Source organism: Schistocerca nitens, unplaced genomic scaffold (assembly GCF_023898315.1).
Source record: "Schistocerca nitens isolate TAMUIC-IGC-003100 unplaced genomic scaffold, iqSchNite1.1 HiC_scaffold_376, whole genome shotgun sequence".
Lineage (NCBI taxonomy): Eukaryota > Metazoa > Arthropoda > Insecta > Orthoptera > Acrididae > Schistocerca > Schistocerca nitens.
In genome coordinates this window covers 947,345-967,890 of record NW_026045910.1, presented here as the reverse complement: position 1 = coordinate 967,890, position 20,546 = coordinate 947,345, and the positions used below count along the sequence as shown (strand labels likewise).

The window sequence follows — 20,546 nt, the reverse complement described above, 5'->3', positions numbered from 1 at the left end:
CGAAAGCAACCATTGGTGAAGCAAGTCAGATGCAAGCTGCTAGATTTATTACCAGTAGGTTCGATCAACACACAAGTATTATAGAGATGCTATGGGAACACAAATGGGAATCCTGGAGGGAAAGTGATGTTCTTTTCAAGGAACACTGGTGAGAAAATTTAGAGAACCAGAATTTGAAGCTGACTGCAGAATGATTCTACGGCTGCAAATGTACATTTCATGTACGGACCACAAGACAGAATAAGAGATAATTAGGGCTCATATGGAGGCATAAAGAATCATTTTCCCTCGCTCTATTTGTGAATGGCACAGGAAAGGAAATGACTAGCAGTAGTTCAATGTACCTCTGCTATGCACCATACAGTGGCTTGTGGAATATGTATGTAGAAATAGATGTAAATGAAAAGGAACAATTATGTGCTTAGTTACAATACTATAAAAAAAAATCCCATTCATTACAGGTTCCCTTTAGCACAAAAAGCATTTCACACTGCCGCCACCAAAATGTTTGATCACTTACCCAATGATAAATTAGAAAACAGACTGAAAGAGTTTCAGCCTGATAACTCCAAAAGATTGTAGATGATAAGGATGTAGCCATATGAATGTATAATGTGGATGTAAAATGACTCATCCCACATCATTAAACATCATCCATGGAACATGGAGCTAACAAATGAACTAAATTTGCCATGTACTAGTGCTCCTCTCCTCTTTTTGACATGGCCAGTTGTATAAAGTGTTGCCATCACCCATTTCACAAGAATACTTCTACCTTTTCTAAATTTGATTCACAAGGGGAACAACTGACAAGGTGAAGCTCTGAATCAGTACATTGGGCAGTCACAGACATAGAAAGTTGCAGCGCACTGCCTGCAAAAGGCATCACATTTACGTTAAGAGTTCCAGTCTGGCACACAGTTTTAACTTGCCACGAACACTTACTCACATACTTGATTCCCTTGAAACTGCAAACGACGACTCCTTGAATTAAATGAATGAATGACTGCATGAAAGAGGTCAAGCATTACCTTATGTTACCTAATCTAATCCATGACTACCCTCCTTCCAACACAAATCACATTCCCCACAGCAACTCTCAATCCTCTCTAGCACTCCTAAAAGTGAACGTACAAAATATCTCCTGCCTCGCAGGGTTCAAACTATCCATAATCACAAAAACCCCATCTTCAGAATGGGACTCATCAATACAGGCATACCACAGTGGTCAGTATTAGGTAAGCTCTTGTTCTTGCCATATACCAATAATCTCACGAGTTATCCAAGAAGCAGAAATGGTTCTATTTGCTGATGATGCAAGGATTGCAGTCAAAGCTAATGAAGTGACTTCAGTACTTGAAAATGTAAACAGAAATTAACAATGGTTCTTTGCAACTGGACTGTAACTAAATTAGGTAAAATGATACAATACATATTATTGCACAAATTCTGACCTCACCATTAGAAATAACACATGAGGGTAAATCAATAAGGGAAACAGAATATTCCAAATCCTTAGGTGTTTACACTGACAAGAACCTGAACTGCAAATTTTGCATATCAAAAGTTAACTTACTTTTACTGTTTTCATTTGCTAATTTCTTGTAGCATCATATTCCAGGATAAAATGTGACTGACAGAAAATGTGTTAGTTTTACAGAAGTGAGTAATAACGATTATATATGGTGTTCACTCTAGAATCCCCTATCAGAAGCTCTTTGAGCAGCTAAATATACTGACAACAGCCTCACAATACATTTACTCTCTTTATAAAGTTTGTTGTCAACAATCAATCATAGTTTGGAAGCAACAATAACATTCATAAATGTAATACTAACAGAAGTAGTAATTTACGCTGGCCATCACTCACCCTTAGTATGGTACAAAAAGGAATAAGGTATCCAGCCATAAAGATATTTTACTGCCTACCCCCCATGACGCATGAATTTAACAGCTAATAAAATTAACTTCAAACACTGAAATCATACCTGTTTGCAACTCCTTCTACTCTATAGAAGAATTTCTGATCATGCAGTTGCACAATTTGTGTGTTTTGTGTGTGTGTGTGTGTGTGTGTGTGTGTGTGTGTGTGTGTGTAACTAACATACTCTTATTATGAAGTGATCTGGCTGCTTGGAAATGGTAAGAGGACAAGATGTCAACAAACCTGTATCATTCTATCAATTGAAATCGGTGTCTCGTGTGTACGACATCTGACACCGAAACTGCCTCTCATTTCGTCCTCAGCTGCCTCCTTCAAAACCATATGCGGAAGAATAGATCGAAGGCAACCCAAAACACCAAGTATAGTGGGCACTGGTTGCATCTCACGCACAGGCACCAAACAATCTTCAAAAAGTAAAATTACCATTCTTAGTAAAAGAAACTACTACACATAAATTGTACAAACAATAAAACTGTTTTCTGTTGAGCTAGTAAAATACTTTAGCATAAATAATGGACAATAAAATGAGTAAATTACAATATGCTGTTGCCTCTATTTCAATGTAAATGAGGAGAGATTACAATGAACACACTTTACAGTATATCCTCAATCACACATTAGTTTTCACTCCTGCCACTCTCTCTACCTATAATATAAATAACAGTATCCAAAAAGAAAACTGTACTGTGTTCAAATGTATGTGAAATCTTATGGGACTTAACTGCTAAGGTCATCAGTCCCTAAGCTTACACACTACTTAACCTAAATTATCCTAAGGACAAACACACACACACACACACACACACACACACACACACACACACACACACACACCCCTGCCCGAGGGAGGACTTGAACCTCCGCCGAGATCAGCTGCACAGTTCATGACTGCAGCGCCTTAGACCACTCGGCTAATCCCGCGCGGCAAAACTGTATTAGTTGCAAAAGTCAGGATAGTGATATCATTATTTTTTCTATATATGCCTATCAGTAGCACTAAATATTTTGCCTCCTGAAAGTAAGTATTGGCCAGCATAGCTGTCACACAATCTAAATAGTAAATTTAAAAGATCAAATCTTAAAAATATAATAATATACCAGTAATTAGACAGATAAAACATCTACTCACCGGCAAAGGAAAAAAACATATAGAAGTTAAAGAAATGTGCAAGTTTTCGGAACCAGTGGCTACTCCTCCTGGCAGAAGCATTGAAGGGGAAGCAAGAGTGATTAAGGAAAAGGACTGGTTATGTTAAGGAAATGGGGAGAGTTATGGAAAAGATGCCCAGAACCCCAGGTCAGGGGAGACTTACAAGATGGGATGAGAAGCAAAGACTGACTGTTGGGGACTCCATCGGATGGGATTTGAAAACCTATACCCCTTAAAAGCGTAAGATAGCATTATAAGTAACACAGAGATTACTGATAAAAGTTCACGAAAGGAAAGGTTAAGACCGAAGAAATTAACGTAAATTACAACCAGGTGGGCCACAAGGACCAAGGACATGTTGTAACACCATTTCCCACTATGTAGCTCTGAGAAACTGGTGTCGGGGAACAGGGGCAGTGAGGGGCGGGGTGGGGTGGGGGAAGGGGGGGGGGGTGAGAATCCAGATAGCACATGTGGTAAAACAGCCACCAAAGCCACAACTGTCATGCCATTCATCCTAACTGATAACTTGGTGGTAGTCATATTGCCAATGCAGAAGCCCAAACAGTGTTTACATAACAGCTGGTACAAAACCGTGTCATTTCACAGGTGGCACTCCATTTGATAGTGTATTTTTGTCAGTCACAGGTCTGTGATATAGGTGGTTGTAAGACAGTGTATAGGGCAAGTCTTACAGCAGGGACAGTCATAGATTAGGAGTCACAGGGTAGGGAAACAGATGCATAGGCTCTGACCTGTATATTTCAGAGATTGGGAGAAGCTGAGGGCAAAAAAGTTATTCTAGGTGTGATGAGCAAAATGTCAGTCAGATTGGATTAATTTCAGGGCATGATTTTTAGGAAGTCATAGTCTTGTCGAAGTAGCTGATTAATACATTCAAGACCAGGATAATACTGAGTTGCGCGAAGTGTGCTACGAAACTGTTTTTGGAGGGATCAGCAGAACCAGGACTGGATGGGATGGGATGGGAAATCTGCTTTTGAACTAAGCTGGTGAGGTTATTACGCTCAGTGAAGGCTGAGGTGAGAATGGTGGTGTACTGCTGTAAAGAGTCTGCATCTGAACAAATATGTTTGTGTTGAATGCCAAGGCTATATGGGAGGCAACATTTGACATGGAGGGGATGGCAAATGGTAAAATGTAGGTACTGTTGCTTGCTAGTGGGTTTAATGTGTGTAGCTGACCTTCAGCGAAGACGAAATCAACATCAAAGAAAGTGGCACCGGATTCACAGTAGGACCACAGGAAATTTAATTGGAAGAATGTATTTAGAGATACAAAAAATTTTAACAGGTCAGTGTCTCCATGAGTCTATATGGCAGAGATATCATCAATACATCTAAACCAAACCAGGGGCTGAAGGCTAACGGATCCCTGGAAAGCCCCCTACAAGCTACCCACAAGAAAGTTGGCATAGGAAGGAGCCATCGTGGTTCTGATGTCTTCCCCTCAAAAAGGCAAGTATAAAGTTGACTAAGGTGAACAGGATCAGTGCAGGGAGTGGGACAGGCATGTGTATCTGCCTTAGTTGATCAAAACCTGCAATCTATACTACAAAGACTCCCAGCCTCTCCCCCCATATTAAAAACACCAACCATTTCATAGATTGTCTGAAACCTGTGCACATCCCACTTCCAACACATCCCTGGCTTATCACCACTGATGCCAACAGTTCCCATGTACATCATCTGTCTGCTGCTCAGCATTACTCCAACCAGCGCCCACCAGATTCCAGCCTACAACATCCCTCCTGCTCACCTGAATCAACTCTACACTTACGAACCATTACTTTACCTTTAATGGACAGACATTCGAACAGATCAAGTCACAAAGAGGGCACTTTCCTGTCATACATAAGCCTTCAGCCCCTGGTTTGGTTTACATGTATTGATGACACCTTTGCCATATGGACTCATGGTGATGCTGACCTGTTGAAACTCCTGGAATCTCTAAATACATTCTCCCAATCAAATTTCGCATGGTCCTACTCCAAATCCCATGCCACTTTATTAGACACTGACCTCATCCTCACTGAACATCACCTACACACTTCTGTTCATGTTAAACCAACTAGCAAACAACAGTATCTACATTTCGACAGTTGCCATCCTTTCCTTGTCGAATATTAACTCCTATACAGCCTTGGCATTCAGGCAAAAGTACTTGCTCAAATGCAGACACTTTAACAGAGTACACCACCATTCTCATCTCAGCCTTCATTGGATTTAATTACTGCACCAGCCTAGGTCAAAAGCAGATTTCTCAGCCCATCACACCTAATCCTGATATTACTGATCCCTTCAAAAAACAACTTAACAGTACACCTCTTGTTACTCAATATTAACCTAGTCTCAAATGTATTAATCAGCTACTTCGACAACACTCTCACTTCCTAAAATCATGCCCCAAAATTAGGTCCATTCTGTCTGACACTTTGCTCATCACTCCTAGGATAGCTTTTTGCGACCCCCCTTCCCCTATATCTGCAATATTCTGGTCAGACCCTATGCTCCTTCTCCAACCATTTCCCTACCATTTGACTCCTACCTTGTGACATTCCTGATATAAGACATGCTCTATGCACCCTCACACCACCACCTATATCAGCCCTCTAACTGACACCCCCCCCCCCAAAAAAAAAAAAATAAATAAATAAATAAATAAAATAAAATAAAATACACACACACACACTCTTACTATCAATCGGAGAGCCGCCTATCGAACGACACAATTTGTGTACCAGCTGTTATGTGAACACCATTTACCCTTCAGCATTGGTATGACTACCACCCGTTAGGATGAATAGGCATAGACACAGGGTTTATACTGCCAGCGCACAATATCCTGTTGCAGAGCACACACTACAACATGACAGTCATGGCCTTGGTGCTTGTTTTACCACACATGTTATATGGATTTTCATCCTCCTCCTCCCTCTGCTCTGAAACACCAGTCTCTCTGAACTACACGTTGAGAACTGGCATAACAACATGTACTTGGTCCTCGCCCCCCACCCGATCTTAATTTACATTAATTCCTTCAGTCTCAACCTTTCCTTTCTGTAACTATTTCTTTCTTCACTCCTTATTCATTTTCTATACCTGTTATATTCTGGCCTGTATAACCCTCCCCTCCCCACTTCACATGTCTGCTACATATAATGCCTTTAGGTTTCTGCTCTTATTAACTCTTGCATGCTGTTACTTTTCCGTAACCCTCCCAATTTCCTAAACATCTTCTTTCCCCTTCAAACCTTCTGCCAGAAGCAGCCACTGGCTTCCAAAGCTTGCACATTTTGTTGACTTTTATATGTGTTTTCTCCTGCTGCCACATGATAAATAGATCTTTTATTGATCCAATTATTTTATAATCTAAATAATAAGTCATTACAGCAAGTGACCAGCAATAAAATATGTTATGTGCCTTATTTGAGTGATAATCAAGGCTTGATGACAATAAAGATATGATCATTTATTTCTAATAGCACAAGTATTGCTCCACTTTTTTAAAAATTTTGATTGGTAATGTCACCACTCATTGGTACTGAAAAAGAAAAACACACACACACACTTAATGTACCTTGAACAAAATAAAATGTTGCAGTCTATTGTCATGTCACTTCAGAAACACATGTTCAAGCATTGTATACCCATTTACTTGTACCCTTTGAGATACCAATCACATACCCGTGTCAATTTGAAAAAAAGATACATATGAAACAGCTACATGTGAAGCAAATTAACCATCCAATAAATTATCGCTGAAAGAAAACTACACAGAACGATACAAAGGAACAAAGATATTAAGCAATATACATACATTAAATGTTAAGTGACTCAGAGTGATAAGAGACTTCAGGATGACAGCTGAAATCAGGAATGACTAAGTCAGAGCCGACAGGTAACAGACCCGTACCAGGAAACACTGTATGGAAGAAAATTAAAAACAAAGAATGTGTTATGAGGGAACTGCAAGATCATGAAGCAAATGTTACACGACACGTACCAGGAGAACTGTGTGTGAGAAGATCAAGGATACGGTGGTAAAAATTGAAAGAAGTTGTTCTAACGTAAACCTGGCTAGTCTAAAGCAGCAGTCATACAACTTATTTCCACATTTTATAGTTCTTATCTATAACCACAGTTTCACTATAAAAATACATAAAATTTTCTGCTTACACAATCCATGACAGTTGATGCTTAAAGGAATCGTTCCCAAGACTAATTACAGTATGTCATCATCTTTGTGTATTTAAGCTAATCTAACATTTTAACAAAATACGTTCCCATTTCCATTTTTATTATATCTTCACATACCTTCAAAATTAGTTTTATTTCGAAATCCTTACTACTGGCTTCTGTTAAACAAAATTATGTAAATCTTAGCATCATTATTATGTTCCCAATAACATGCTGTTTGTAAAAAAATTACATTCTGTCTGTAGGGACCACAACTGACTTACACTCTTTTTCTCTGTTATTGATAGAATCACAAGAACCTCTCAGTATGGAACTGGCTTCAGTCACACCTGATCATCTTCTTACATTACCAGAAAGATAAATATGGAAAATCATAACAAAATATAGCATACTAGTACACTGACACACACAAAATCTAACTTCCCATACTTTTAAACTGAAGAACAGTTATCCAGACAGGCGTGGCCCATAATTAAAGGCTCTGAGGCGGAGTTACCCCGAAATATATATTAAAATAAATTTCTCCATAACATACGACAGAATTTAATTTATCAGTACACATTTTACATATTTCCCATATGGATTTAAATAATGCTGGCAAACCGTTTTTGGAACTGTCGATATGCTACATCAAGCAATGTTTCTCGAACAGGTAGTAGCTACTCTTAAGGCTGCACCTTGAAATGCCGCTAGCTCTATGTAGCAGAGGTTTGGTTGGCATGGCTTCCTCAGAGTACAGCTCTTAATGATGTCCCAAAGGCTCTAGTGTTCAGCCTAAGGGTGTCCCATTCTGCACACAATTTTCGAGCTCTACTGCTTACTTCAAATGGGAATGATGAGAGTTGCTGTGACTTCACTATCAAATTCCTGTCTCTGGATATCTCTAATATGGTTAATTGCATCATTAATTGACATTTAGTATTATTGTTCTGATAGTGTTTTAGACAGCTTTCTGTTCCTGCCATTGGCTATTCTATCCACCATCAGAACAAGTTTTAAATGTCTTGCCTGCGTGCACTAGAGTACGATATCATCACCTAGCGAGAGTTCCATGAGTAATTAGAGGAAAAAGTGTACGAAATAAATAACATGAGTGAAATATGTTCGGTTACTTTGCTGACTGCCAGTAACATACATTACTACGAGGTTTCTGTTTGTGAGTGTATTATGCATGTGCTTAGTGAATTTTATGTTCCTGTGAATAACAGCAGCATACCATGAGTTTGAAAACAATACTATACAAGTTCAGTTTGCAATTTATCAGGTAAAATTTTGGAACACATAGTTACGATGAAATTGAAGGAACTTGGTGCACCGTATCCAATGTAAGCATGAATCAAGAACAAAAAGCGTAAATCCATGCAAGGGTATACACACAACCTTGACAGAACAACATACAATGCAACTGAGTGGTTATGTACACTATATCGCGTAAAACACACATTTTTGTAATACACAAGTACAAATATGACAAACGTGGTGTGTAAATTACCATGGTAGTTGCTCATGTCAGCCAATCACAGCACAAGATGTGAGACAACACAGAAACTTCACTGTTTCGTCACACACACTCAAACACCACAGATAGAACACACAAAACAGTAAAATTTGAGGTTGAGAGATGAAAACACCAAAAACATTAGGCATATAGTGAAACTAACATCCAACGTATTAAAGATCTCTCTAAAACATGTCTTTTTAGTACAATTTGTTGTGGTAAACTGTTAGGAAATGTGACACTGGGGAATAAATATGCTACACAGACTGATCTCTAGCACAGGCGAAGACCTGGGTTAGTTCCGATCGATAAATGTCGCAGCCCTCCCCATTATGGGAACCATGAGCCACACCTGGATCTGGATGACTTCTACACTTTAATCAAGGGAGATGAATCACCAGTTGTGATCAATTTGTTGCTACCTAGTCACCAATTTGCACATTCCTCACCTGTACAAGAGCGGTTCGGTCATGCACTGTTGCTTTAAGCCCCTATAGATGCATGAATCTATGATGAGGCACATTACTGTAGCATAGACAAATCAGGGAATTAAACAAATATATTAATAAATGCAGTCAGAATACTACAGGAAAAGCATTTAGGATGCATCCCACTGTACCAGTCATTAGGGTTTCTTCCTGTTCCATTCACATGTGGAGCACAACAAGAATGATTGTTTGAATGCCTCTGTGTGTGGAGTAATTGTTCTAATGCTATCCTCACGATCCCCATGTGAGCAATAGGTAGGGGGTTGTAGTACAATTCTAGAGTAATCATTCAAAGCCGGTACTTCAAACTTTGTTAATAGACTTTCTCACGATGGTTTATATCTATCTTCAAGAGTCGTCCAGTTAAGTTCCTTCAGTATCACTGTGACACTCTTCCATGCATTAAACAAACCTGTGACCATTCGTGCTGCCCTTATCTGTATAGGTTTAATACCCCATGTTTGTCCTATCTGGTACGGGTCCCATAGACTTGAGCAATATTCCAGGATGGGTCACACAAGTGATTTGTAAGTAATCTCCTTTGTAGAGTGACTGCACTTCCCTAGTATTCTATCAATAAACTGAAGTCTACCACCTGCTTCACCCACAACTGAACCTATTTGATCATTGCATTTCATATCCCTAAAAGTGTTACATTCATGTATTTGTATGAGCTGGACAATTCCAACAGTGACTCATTGATGTTATAGTCATAGGATATTATGTATTTTTGTTTTTGAAGTACAAAATTTTACATTTCTGGACATTTAGAGCGAGTTGCCAATCAAGATCTGACTGAATATTTATGCAGCTTCTTTTAGATAGTACTTCATTACAGATAATGGCATCATCTGCAAAAAGCCTGATTTTACTTTAATATTCCCTGCAAGGTCATTAATATACAATATGAACAGCAAGGGTCCCAACACACTACCCTGGGACACACCTGAAGTTACTTCTACATCTGATGACTCTCCATCCATGATAATGTGCTGTGTCCTCGCCACCAAAAAGTCCTCAATCCAGTCACAAATTTCACTTGATACCCCATATGATTGTACTTTTGACAACAAACATCAGTGTGGTACTGAGTCAAATGCTTTTTGGAAATCAAGAAATACTGCATCTACCTGGTTGCCGTGATCGAAAGCTTTCAGAAAGGCTGTGTTGCAGACAGGCACAGTGAAAAGTGTGTCACACTTTGTGCTTTTGGCCAAGGTCTTCTTAAGGGAAAAAACACCACATATGTGCACAGGTGCGCGCACACACACTCACACTCACACACACACACACACACACAATCCCTACTCGTCACTGTTGATGCCACTTCTCTACACAATTACATTCCTCATGCCCATGCCCCTTCAGACTCCAAACCCATTACCTCATTCTTCATATATCTCTCTAATGTTATCTTAACATACAATTACTACCGTATTTACTCAAATCTAAGCCGCACTTATTTTCCGGTTTTTGTAATCCAAAAAAACGCCTGCGGCTTAGAATCGAGTGCAAAGCAAGCGGAAGTTCTGAAAAATGTTGGTAGGTGCCGCCACAACTAACTTCTGCCGTCGAATATATGTAGCGCTACACAAGCATGCTTTGTGGGCACAAAGATAAATACTGGCGCCAAAACCTCTGCATCAGTAAATAAATTAAAAAATATATATATATATAGAAGACGAGCTTTTTTTTTTTCTCCGCCCCAAGTTTCGACCACTGCATTTTCATACATTATCCAACGAAGTAAATACAAATTCCATATTGTTCATCTTCGAATGTAGCAGAAGTTCAATGTACTACGAAAATCCGACTGGCAAGACTGTTAGGGATGTTTGTCAATATGGCCAACTCTATGTTCCGAGTTTTTTCCTACCTGTGGGAAGAGATGGTTGCTAATAGGAACCTGATGAAATGTGAATCACATGCAGTATTCTCTTCACCATAAGAATAATATGAATATAAACATTTTGCCATGTATTCTTTCGTGTTTGCTGCTATCTCATTTAAATCCTGTCTGCCTAATAAACTACGAAACTAGAGTGAGACAACAGCAAACGCGGAAGAATATACGTATCGTGTCATGTTTATATTCGTATTATTCTTATGCCTAATAGTGATACAATCAGAAATGAAGCACGGCAACTGACTAGATTTTAAATGTAAGGTGACTAATTTCTGTGCAGAATTTGATGTACTAAAGAAGCGGCCGCAAAGATTTTCAAACGGAGAAAAATTTTCGCTAAACTCTCGTTCAGAACATGTTCTATCATACGCAGTCTATTATTTGGTTCTTGTTGATCATTATCAAAGAAAGCAGCAGTGTAAGTAACAACAAATAGCAGTCTCTTGCCATTGTATCGCTAATGAGATGATTCCTCTTTTTTTTAAGCGGCGGTAGCGCGCACAAAAGCAAGTCATGCCGCGAGCGGTGACAGGCCGTAAACACGCACTATCAAAATGCGACAAACAATGTGTGACACAGTACAGTAATGCATTTTCAGCTTAGAGTGACATAAACACCTATAACAAAGAAAACGGCACTTATCAGATCAAAGCAAAATAAGCAATCGATTCAAACCAGACGAAGCACGTGAAAAAGGAAGGGTACCCGTATAAATACGGACAGAGCGCCTGACGCATAGCAATGGCTACCTGGTGAAGCTTAGCTGCTAAGCTTACGACTCGAACCAAACTACTGTAGCTGTATCGTCTTTCATTCGACCTAAATTGTGTCTCATATTACAATGGACCAACTTTGTTTCGATTTGGAGGTGCGGCCTAAAACTTTTCTCTCCCCTTGAATTTTGAGTCTCAAATTTCAGGTGCGGCTTAGATTCGGGAAATTTTTTTTTCCTTTATTTCGAGTCTCATTTTTCAGGTGCGGCTTAGATTCGAGTAAATACGGTACTCCTTTGATGGGAAGGTACAAAAAAAAAAAAATGTGGCACAGTCATGGGTACCCACGTGGCAGCCTCCTATGCCAACCTGTTTATGGACCATCTAGAGGAAATTTTCCTAGTCTCCCAAACTGCCGCTCTGGTTCAGGTTCATTGATGATATCTTTATGATCTGGAGTCAGGGCCAAGGCACACTATCCTCATTCCTTCACAACCTCAACACCTTCTATCCCAACCCCTTAACCCGACTCTTCTCAGCTCAGCATGCCACCGTCCTGGACACTGACCACCTCATCTCTGATCACTGCATCCACACCTCTGCCCACATTAAACCTACTAAACACCAACAGTACCTGCATTTCAACAGCTGTCACTGCTTCACACCAAAAAATCCCTCCCATACAGTCTGGCCACACGAGGACAGTGTATCTGCAGTGACTAGAACTTCCTTGCCCTGTAGGCTGTAGGTCTAACAAAGGCCTTCACAGACAGTAGTATCTCTCAGAGCTAGTACACAAACAGATTTCCTGTGCCATACCACCACACACTCTTTCATTCTCCCACCACCCTCACGAATCAGCTACAAAGGAGTACCCCCGTTATCACCAAGTAACACCCTGGACTGGAGTAGCTGAAGCACATTTTACTTCAAGACTTTGATTATCTGTCATCATGCCCTGAAAAGACGGACATACAACCCAAACCCCAAGATCCTTCCCATCCATCCTAAAGTTGTGTTCTGTCCCCCACCCAACCTCCGTAATATCCTTAGTCCATCTCTATGCCACTTCCAATACCAACCCCTTGCCATGGGGATCATATCCCTGTGGAAAATTCAGGTGGAGGACCTGTCCAGTCCACCCACCCAGCATTTCCTATTCCAGTCCCATTACAGGCTTATCCTACATCATCAGATGCTGTGCAATCTGTGAAAGCAGCCATGTCATATATCAGCTCTGCTGCACTCATTGCACTACCAGTCTATCAGGATGAATGGCTACTGCCGAACTGAGGCCAACAGCAAAGGGGATCATCCAGTGGCACACCATGCAACTCAACATAATATGCCTGATTTCAATGGCTGCTTCACAACCTGGGACACCTGAATCTGCCCCTCCAACACCATCTTTTCTGAATTGTGAAGATGGGAGGTTTCCTTACAACACATTCTCTGTTTCTGAAATTATCCAGCACTCAACCTACAGTAAACTACTGCCCCCATGCCCTCCACCCAACAGCTTCCACCCCCTCTGTCCTATCACCTCCTCCCAACTCACATCCCATCACCCTCATTGTGCACCGCTCTCTGCCGAAGCACCCACTGGTCTTTTTCCTCCTCTCTGCTCCTCTCCTTTCCTGCTGCCCGTGCCTCCCAGTCCCCTCCCCCACAGCTTCCTGACACTGTACTTGGCAGCCTTGTGCTGCCACCTGCTGACTCCTCTCACCCCCTCACTACCCTGATACCCTTTCCCCTTCACCACTCCATTCCAGATTGCTGCTTCTCCTTGACACAATACTGTTGCATTCTGGTGGGAGAGGACTGAGATAATGGTCATGTGTGCATACGGTGTGCTTGCTTGTGTGAATGTATGCGCTTTCCTTTCCCTTTCTGAAGAAGGCTATGGCCAAAAGCTCAATGTGTAACAGTCTTTGCACTGTGTTTGTCTGGAACTCAAAGTGTCATTTTCACAGTGAGTAGTAATCTACCCTATTCATAATATTGTTGATATTCCAGCCTTGAATTCCATTGTTTAAATATATATGACATACACTTTTAGTTGATTTGCTGTCTGATATTGGATTATGCAATTTTATACACAGCTAAATAACTACCTTTAATTAAATATTTTATACCACAAACAGAACTGTTAATAAAACACATATTGATGATGTAATAATTCGAAAAGATGATAGAATAATGGAAAAATCACTCACGCAGATGTTAATGCTATAGCTGACATCAATCACTACCCAAGTCTGTATCTCATATCTACTAGTATATTATGTGTTTGCATCACTTTTTATTGATTTTATAAACAATTTCTGTGAGGCTACTCAAACTTGGAAAAAAATTCTCTGAGAACTCCTCCAGGTATGAGGAGGAAGATGGTGTCAAGACGTTCCTCATAAATTAATGGTGAGTGGGGGGGGGGGGGGGGGGGCAGCATACCACAATAATGGCTGTTCTTTCCTCTCAACTGAGCTATATACCAGCCATAAGCACTAGCCTAACCACAGCTTTTAAAAAATGATAATTTATATATAATTAACACACTTTGAGGTATTAAGTATTTCAAAATTTGTGATTTATAAAACTCAATAAAATTCAATTTCAATGGTGGGTTAAAATTGCACAATTCCCTAAGATATCCCTGACTGTTCCAAGTTAAATGTAATTTCCTGAGAATTCCAGGTTTTCCAGAAGAATTTTTAATATAACTGTTAATAACTTCAATAATAAAGGCTTTACATAAACGATAATAATGTTAGTGAGTTGGTCTCACTAATGTGAGTTCGACACTGTTTTCAGACTTTTCATACCATGTCTGTAAATCATTTTTGTGTTTGCAGTGAATATTCTACATGCAAGTTTCAACAGGGTCAGTTTCTAGCCATAGTGCTTTACTTCCTTGTGCTCACAATGGCACATCCTCCCTGCTGCCACCGCATTTTCTACATAGGTAGGACACTGTGGCTAGTCAGGAGGCTTTCCCGACACCGCACACGGCTTGCTGTCCTAACTTGGACACACTGGCTAGCACCCCATCACTTACCTGACCCGGCCCCCCGCACAGCAACTTGCCAGCTATCTACAGCTCAACCCAACATTCTGTTTCTGAATAAAACTGCATAATGAACTCACTGCTCATAACGTCACAATGCTGTGTACTCCTCCCTGCCTCCAACTCTGATATATTGAACTCATATGCAACCAATGTAAATTCTTGAACAATTCTTACCCTAACTCTTTCGAAAAATGATAAACCATGGAGAAACAATCAGAAATGAATAAATTTACTTCACACATATCTTATAAGAATACAAAAATTAAATATACAGAACAATCCAACATTTTCCCAGGTGCAAAATCAGTATTTGGTGAAGCCACCACACACTGCTGTAGGATTCTGTACATGTCATGACATCAAATCATACAGTCTATAAAATCACAAGCCAAATGTTGTCAGTGAAATTCCAGATACTTTCAACAGATGATGTCAACGAATGAGTTGGCTAGGACGGTTCAAATGGCTCTGAGCACTGTGGTACTTAACTGCTGAGGTTATCAGTCCCCTAGAACTTAGAACTATTTAAACCTAACTAACCTAAGAACATCACACACATCCACGCCTGAAGCAGGATTCGAACCTGTGACTGTAGTGGTCGCACGGTTCCAGACTGTAGTGCCTAGAACCGCTCGGCCACTCCGGCCGGCAGTTGGCTAGGAAAGATGAAGTACCTGCTTTGCAGGGAATAAGTAATTAGCCTTTGATATAACACTGCTCTGTTTGAAAATTGCTCTATAACTCGAGTGACAGAGGAATCTCTATAGTAACCAACTGCAATCTGGATATGCGTACCAAAAACACCTAAGACTATCATTCCATCACAACACTGAATAACGTACTGTGGAGCACAGACTCTTCTACAATGGCTGAATTGAAAATTGGCCCCAGCTGCAGGTTTACATAAATGCAAGTCCTTCTGCAGCATTCAACAAGCATCTGTAAATGAAACAAGGAGGACAGTGCTTCTGGTACACAACTTTTCTGCCACACTATTCAGCAGCTTGCAGCACACAGACCCAGATGTACAAACAAAAGTACTGTATCTGACACAGTTTTCACAATTTTAAAAACTACTATTACAATATGAAGCAATACCAGCTTTACTTTTCCTGATATATAGAACGGCATGCTGAAAAGTAACGCATCCAAATTTTTTATGTGAAAGCTCTTAAAGCTTTTTAAATAAAACGAATGTCATTACCATTCTACATCTTTATTCTTCATGTTTACAAATTTGTAGCCTTCTGTCACAAGAGGGCCCCAACATGTAGCGTATAACGTGGTGATAAGTAACGTAACTATTACAGTGCATGAGAAACAGCATGCTGTAATAGAGTTTCAAATTCGAAGAGTTCATCCACAAATGAAGCACGCTCTCTTTTAGCAAGAGAATGCCAGACCACACACGAGTGCTGTGAACTCTGCAGCAATCCTATGCCTTGTGTTCACTGTCATTGATCATTCTCCATACAGTTCCACTTGGCCCCATCCAATTTTCATCTGTTTCGAAAACTTAAAGAAAACATTCCAGGACTTCACTTTGATAGTGATGAAGCAGTGTAAGGAGGGAGAGGTTGTGGGTCCATAGCCAGTCAAACACTATAGTCACTGTATTAACAAACTGACCTCTTATTGGGAGAAGTGTGTTCACTAACACAGCTTATGTCTGAGGCAGAACTACATAACATTGCCACGTCACTTAAAGTATACTGATACTTCTCTCTTAGCTGAAGATCAGGATTTGGAAACAATTCCCAAATCTGTGATCAGTACCCTCAGTACCTTAGAAACTTGGTTTCAGCTAAATGGGTTGAATCTAAACATATCTAAGACTCATGTGATGCAGTTCAAAACCAAACAGTCAAAACGTGAGCAGATTAAGATTGTACACAACAACCAAGGTATAGAAGAAGTTGACTCAGTCAAATTCATAGGTTTAAGTGTAGATAAAAATTTGAGCTGGCAGGCATGCATTGAATACCTGGCAAACAAACTGAGCAGCTTTGCATTTGCAATGCAAATACACTACTGGCCATTACAATTGCTACACCAAGAAGAAATGCAGATGATAAACGGGTATTCATTGGACAAATATATTATACTAGAACTGACACGTGATTACATTTTCACGCAATTTGGGTGCAAATATCCTGTGAAATCAGTACCCAGAACAACCGCCTCTGGCCATAATAACGGCCTTGATACACCTGCGCATTGAGTCAAACAGAGCTTGGATGGCGTGTACAGGTACAGCTGCCCACGCAGCTTCAACACAATACCACAGTTCGTCAAGAGTAGTAACTGGCGTATTGTGACGAGCCAGTTGCTCGGCCACCACTGACCAGAAGTTTTCAATTGGTGAGAGATCTGGAGAATGTGCTGGCCATGGCAGCAGTCGAACATTTTCTGTATCCAGAAAGGCCCATACAGGACCTGCAACACGCAGTCGTGATTATCCTGCTGAAATGTAGGGTTTCGCAGGGATCAAAAAAAGGGTAGAGCCACGGGTTGTAACACATCTGAAATGTAATGCCCACTGTTCAAAGTGCCGTCAATGCGAACAGGAGATGACCGAGACATGTAACCAATGGCACCCCATATCATCACGCCAGGTGATACGCCAGTATGGTGGTAACGAATACACGCTTCCAATGTGCGTTCACAGCTATGTCGCCGAACACGGATGCGACCATCATGATGATGTAAACAGAATCTGGATTCATCCGAAAAAATGACGTTTTGCCATTCGTGCACCCAGGTTTGTCATTGAGTACACCATCGCAGGCGCTCCTGTCTGTGATGCAGCGTCAAGGGTAACCGCAGCCATGGTCTCCGAGCTGATAGTCCATGCTGCTGCAAACGTCGTCGAACTGTTCGTGTAGATGGTTGTTGTCTTGCAAATGTCCCCATCTGTTGACTCAGTGATCGAGACGTGGCTGCACGATCCGTTACAGCCATGCGGATAAGATGCCTGTCATCTCGACTGCTAGTGATACGAGGCCGTTGGGATCCAGCACGGCGTTCCGTATTACCCTCCTGAATCCACCGATTCCATATTCTGCTAACAGTCATTGGATCTCGACCAACGCGAGCAGCAATGTCGCGATATGACAAACCACAATGGCGATAGGCTACAATCCGACCTTTATCAAAGTCGGAAACGTGATGGTAAGCATTTCTCCTCCTTACACGAGGCACTACAACAACGTTTCACCAGGCAACGCCGGTCAACTGCTGTTTGTGCATGAGAAATTGGTTGGAAACTTTCCTCATGTCAGCACGTTGTAGATGTCGCCACCAGTGCCAACCTTGTGTGAATGCTCTGAAAAGCTAATCATTTGCATATAACAGCATCTTCTTCCTGTCGGTTAAATTTCGCGTCTGTTGCACGTCATCTTCATGGTGTAGCAATTTTGATGGCCAGTAGTGTATTATCGACTTCAACTGACATGGACACATGAAACGTATGATATACAAGCTACTTTGAATCCATTATTAGGTATGGTATTGTTTTTTGGGGTAACTCGACAAACATAGTGTGGATACTAAAAATACAGAAAAAAATCATACAAAATATGTGCACTGCAAATTACAAAGAACAATGTCAACCACTATTTAGAAAACTTGAAATATTAACTCTTCCATCCTTATACATATATGAGGTTATTACATTTTTGTACGCCAGACATGAATTATTAGAGAGAAACCATTTTGTCCATTCACATGATACTAGAAACAAAGAAAATTTCATGCTCCCCACCCACCGCCTCAGACTGGGAATGAAAATTTGTAATAAATTAAAACGGAACAAGTTGATGCAGATGAATTTAGGTTCACTTAAAAGAAAGCTATATGAAATGTGAAATGTGTTTTATTAATCTCATAACGTACGCAATTTCAGAACATATGTCTGATGTACAGGAGACATGACAAGGTTACAATTTGATTATTTAATATTTTGTCACACTTACAATAATACTTTGTGGAGCATTTACTTACTTGCAATTAGTCAAACTTACAGAATTTACATCTACTATAACTATCATAAATTTTTATTCCATTTTAGGGATCCAGCTAAAAGTATCACTTTGTCCTTCATGAAATCTTCCACAGAGTAGTAGCATCATTCAATTAGAAAACCATGTAACTTGCTTTTTTAAATATTTATCTTCATATTCATTATGCCACACCCTTTTATTGTGTTGTGAATTTTCATAGCTATATACTGAGGAGTCTGAGCACGCATTTTTAAGCGATGAGAGGTGAGCATAAAGTTGTCTTTATGTCTTGTGTCATATGAGTGTTCAAAATTATTTTTTTTAAATAGATGAGCTCTGCTGCGTAGGAAAAGAACCACCTCAAATATGTATAAAGAGGGGACAGTTAATATTTTTAGGTCTTTAAATAATGGTCGACATGATGCCCTCGCCTGTGCAGAGCACATGTTGGGAATGATTCTTTTTTGCAACTTTAAAATTTGTGTAACATTTCCCGAGTTCCCCCAAAAAATTATTCCATATCGAATAACCGATTCAAAGTAGCTATAATATGCTATTTTCCTGGTGGCCACATCAGTGGTGCAGGCTAAAATTTCCATTGCAAATGGAAAAGTCTGTTTAATTTATTTGCTAGATATTCTATTTGAGAATTCCAACTCAAAGTTCTGTCCAAGTTTATTCCCAGGAACCTGACTGAGTCAAGTTTTTCCATTTTTTGATTGTTGTGAGTGACACAGATTTCTTCAGTTTTTGAATGTTTGGTTTTAAAATTCATCATGTGGGTTTTTGAAGTGTTTCGCCTTAAGCCATTTTGACTGAACCACGTTTCCAGGTTACTTAACGTATTCATGACACTCTGTGGTATACTGTCAGAATTTTCATTTTCAATTAGGGCAGAAGTATCATCTGCAAAAAAAGTTAAATGAGTATTTATATTGAGAGGGAAGTGATCTGCATAGAACAGGAATAAAATGAGTCCAAGGACTGAGCCTTGAGGAACACCCTGTGACAGTTTTCCACTCAGAGAAGTGATCTGCTCCATTTGATGTGATTACTACCCTTTGTTTTCTCTCCAAGAGATATGATTCAAACCATTTCAATACAACACCCCTTATTCCATACCTGTTGAGTTTGGAAAGCATCAGTGCATGGTTTACAGAGTCGAATGCTTTTGTAAGATCACAGAATATTCCTGTGACCTTAGCTTTCCTACCTAGTGATAAAGTAATTTTTTCAATAAACTTATTTATCAAATCTACTGTGTTTTTGCCTTGTTGGAAGCCAAATTGGTTATGTGAAATGATATCATTCTGTGTGATGAAGCTTTGTATCTGTAAGCAGCAATTTTTTCAAATATTTCTGATATGACAGGGAGTACAGAGATGAGGCGATAATTTCCCATATCATCTTTTGACCCTTTTTTTAAACAATGGTTTTACTTCCATGTATTTCAAGAGATCAGGGAAGTAACCTTCTTCAAAGGATTTGTTTATTATGAGATAGAGAGGATGAGCTATTATGTTGTAAACATTTTTAATTATTTTGGTGGGTATCCCAT

General features: G+C 40.0%; 1 protein-coding gene across 1 annotated transcript in view; it reads right to left on the bottom strand.

Moving 5' to 3' along the window:
- The window catches only part of LOC126229606 (huntingtin-like), a 549,560-nt gene that overhangs the window by 482,876 nt on the left and 46,138 nt on the right, over nucleotides 1-20,546 (bottom strand). Inside the window, exon 6 of the mRNA XM_049942347.1 lies at nucleotides 2,168-2,349. Coding sequence (XP_049798304.1) covers nucleotides 2,168-2,349 — 182 coding nt within the window. The remainder of the gene's footprint in view (nucleotides 1-2,167; nucleotides 2,350-20,546) is intronic.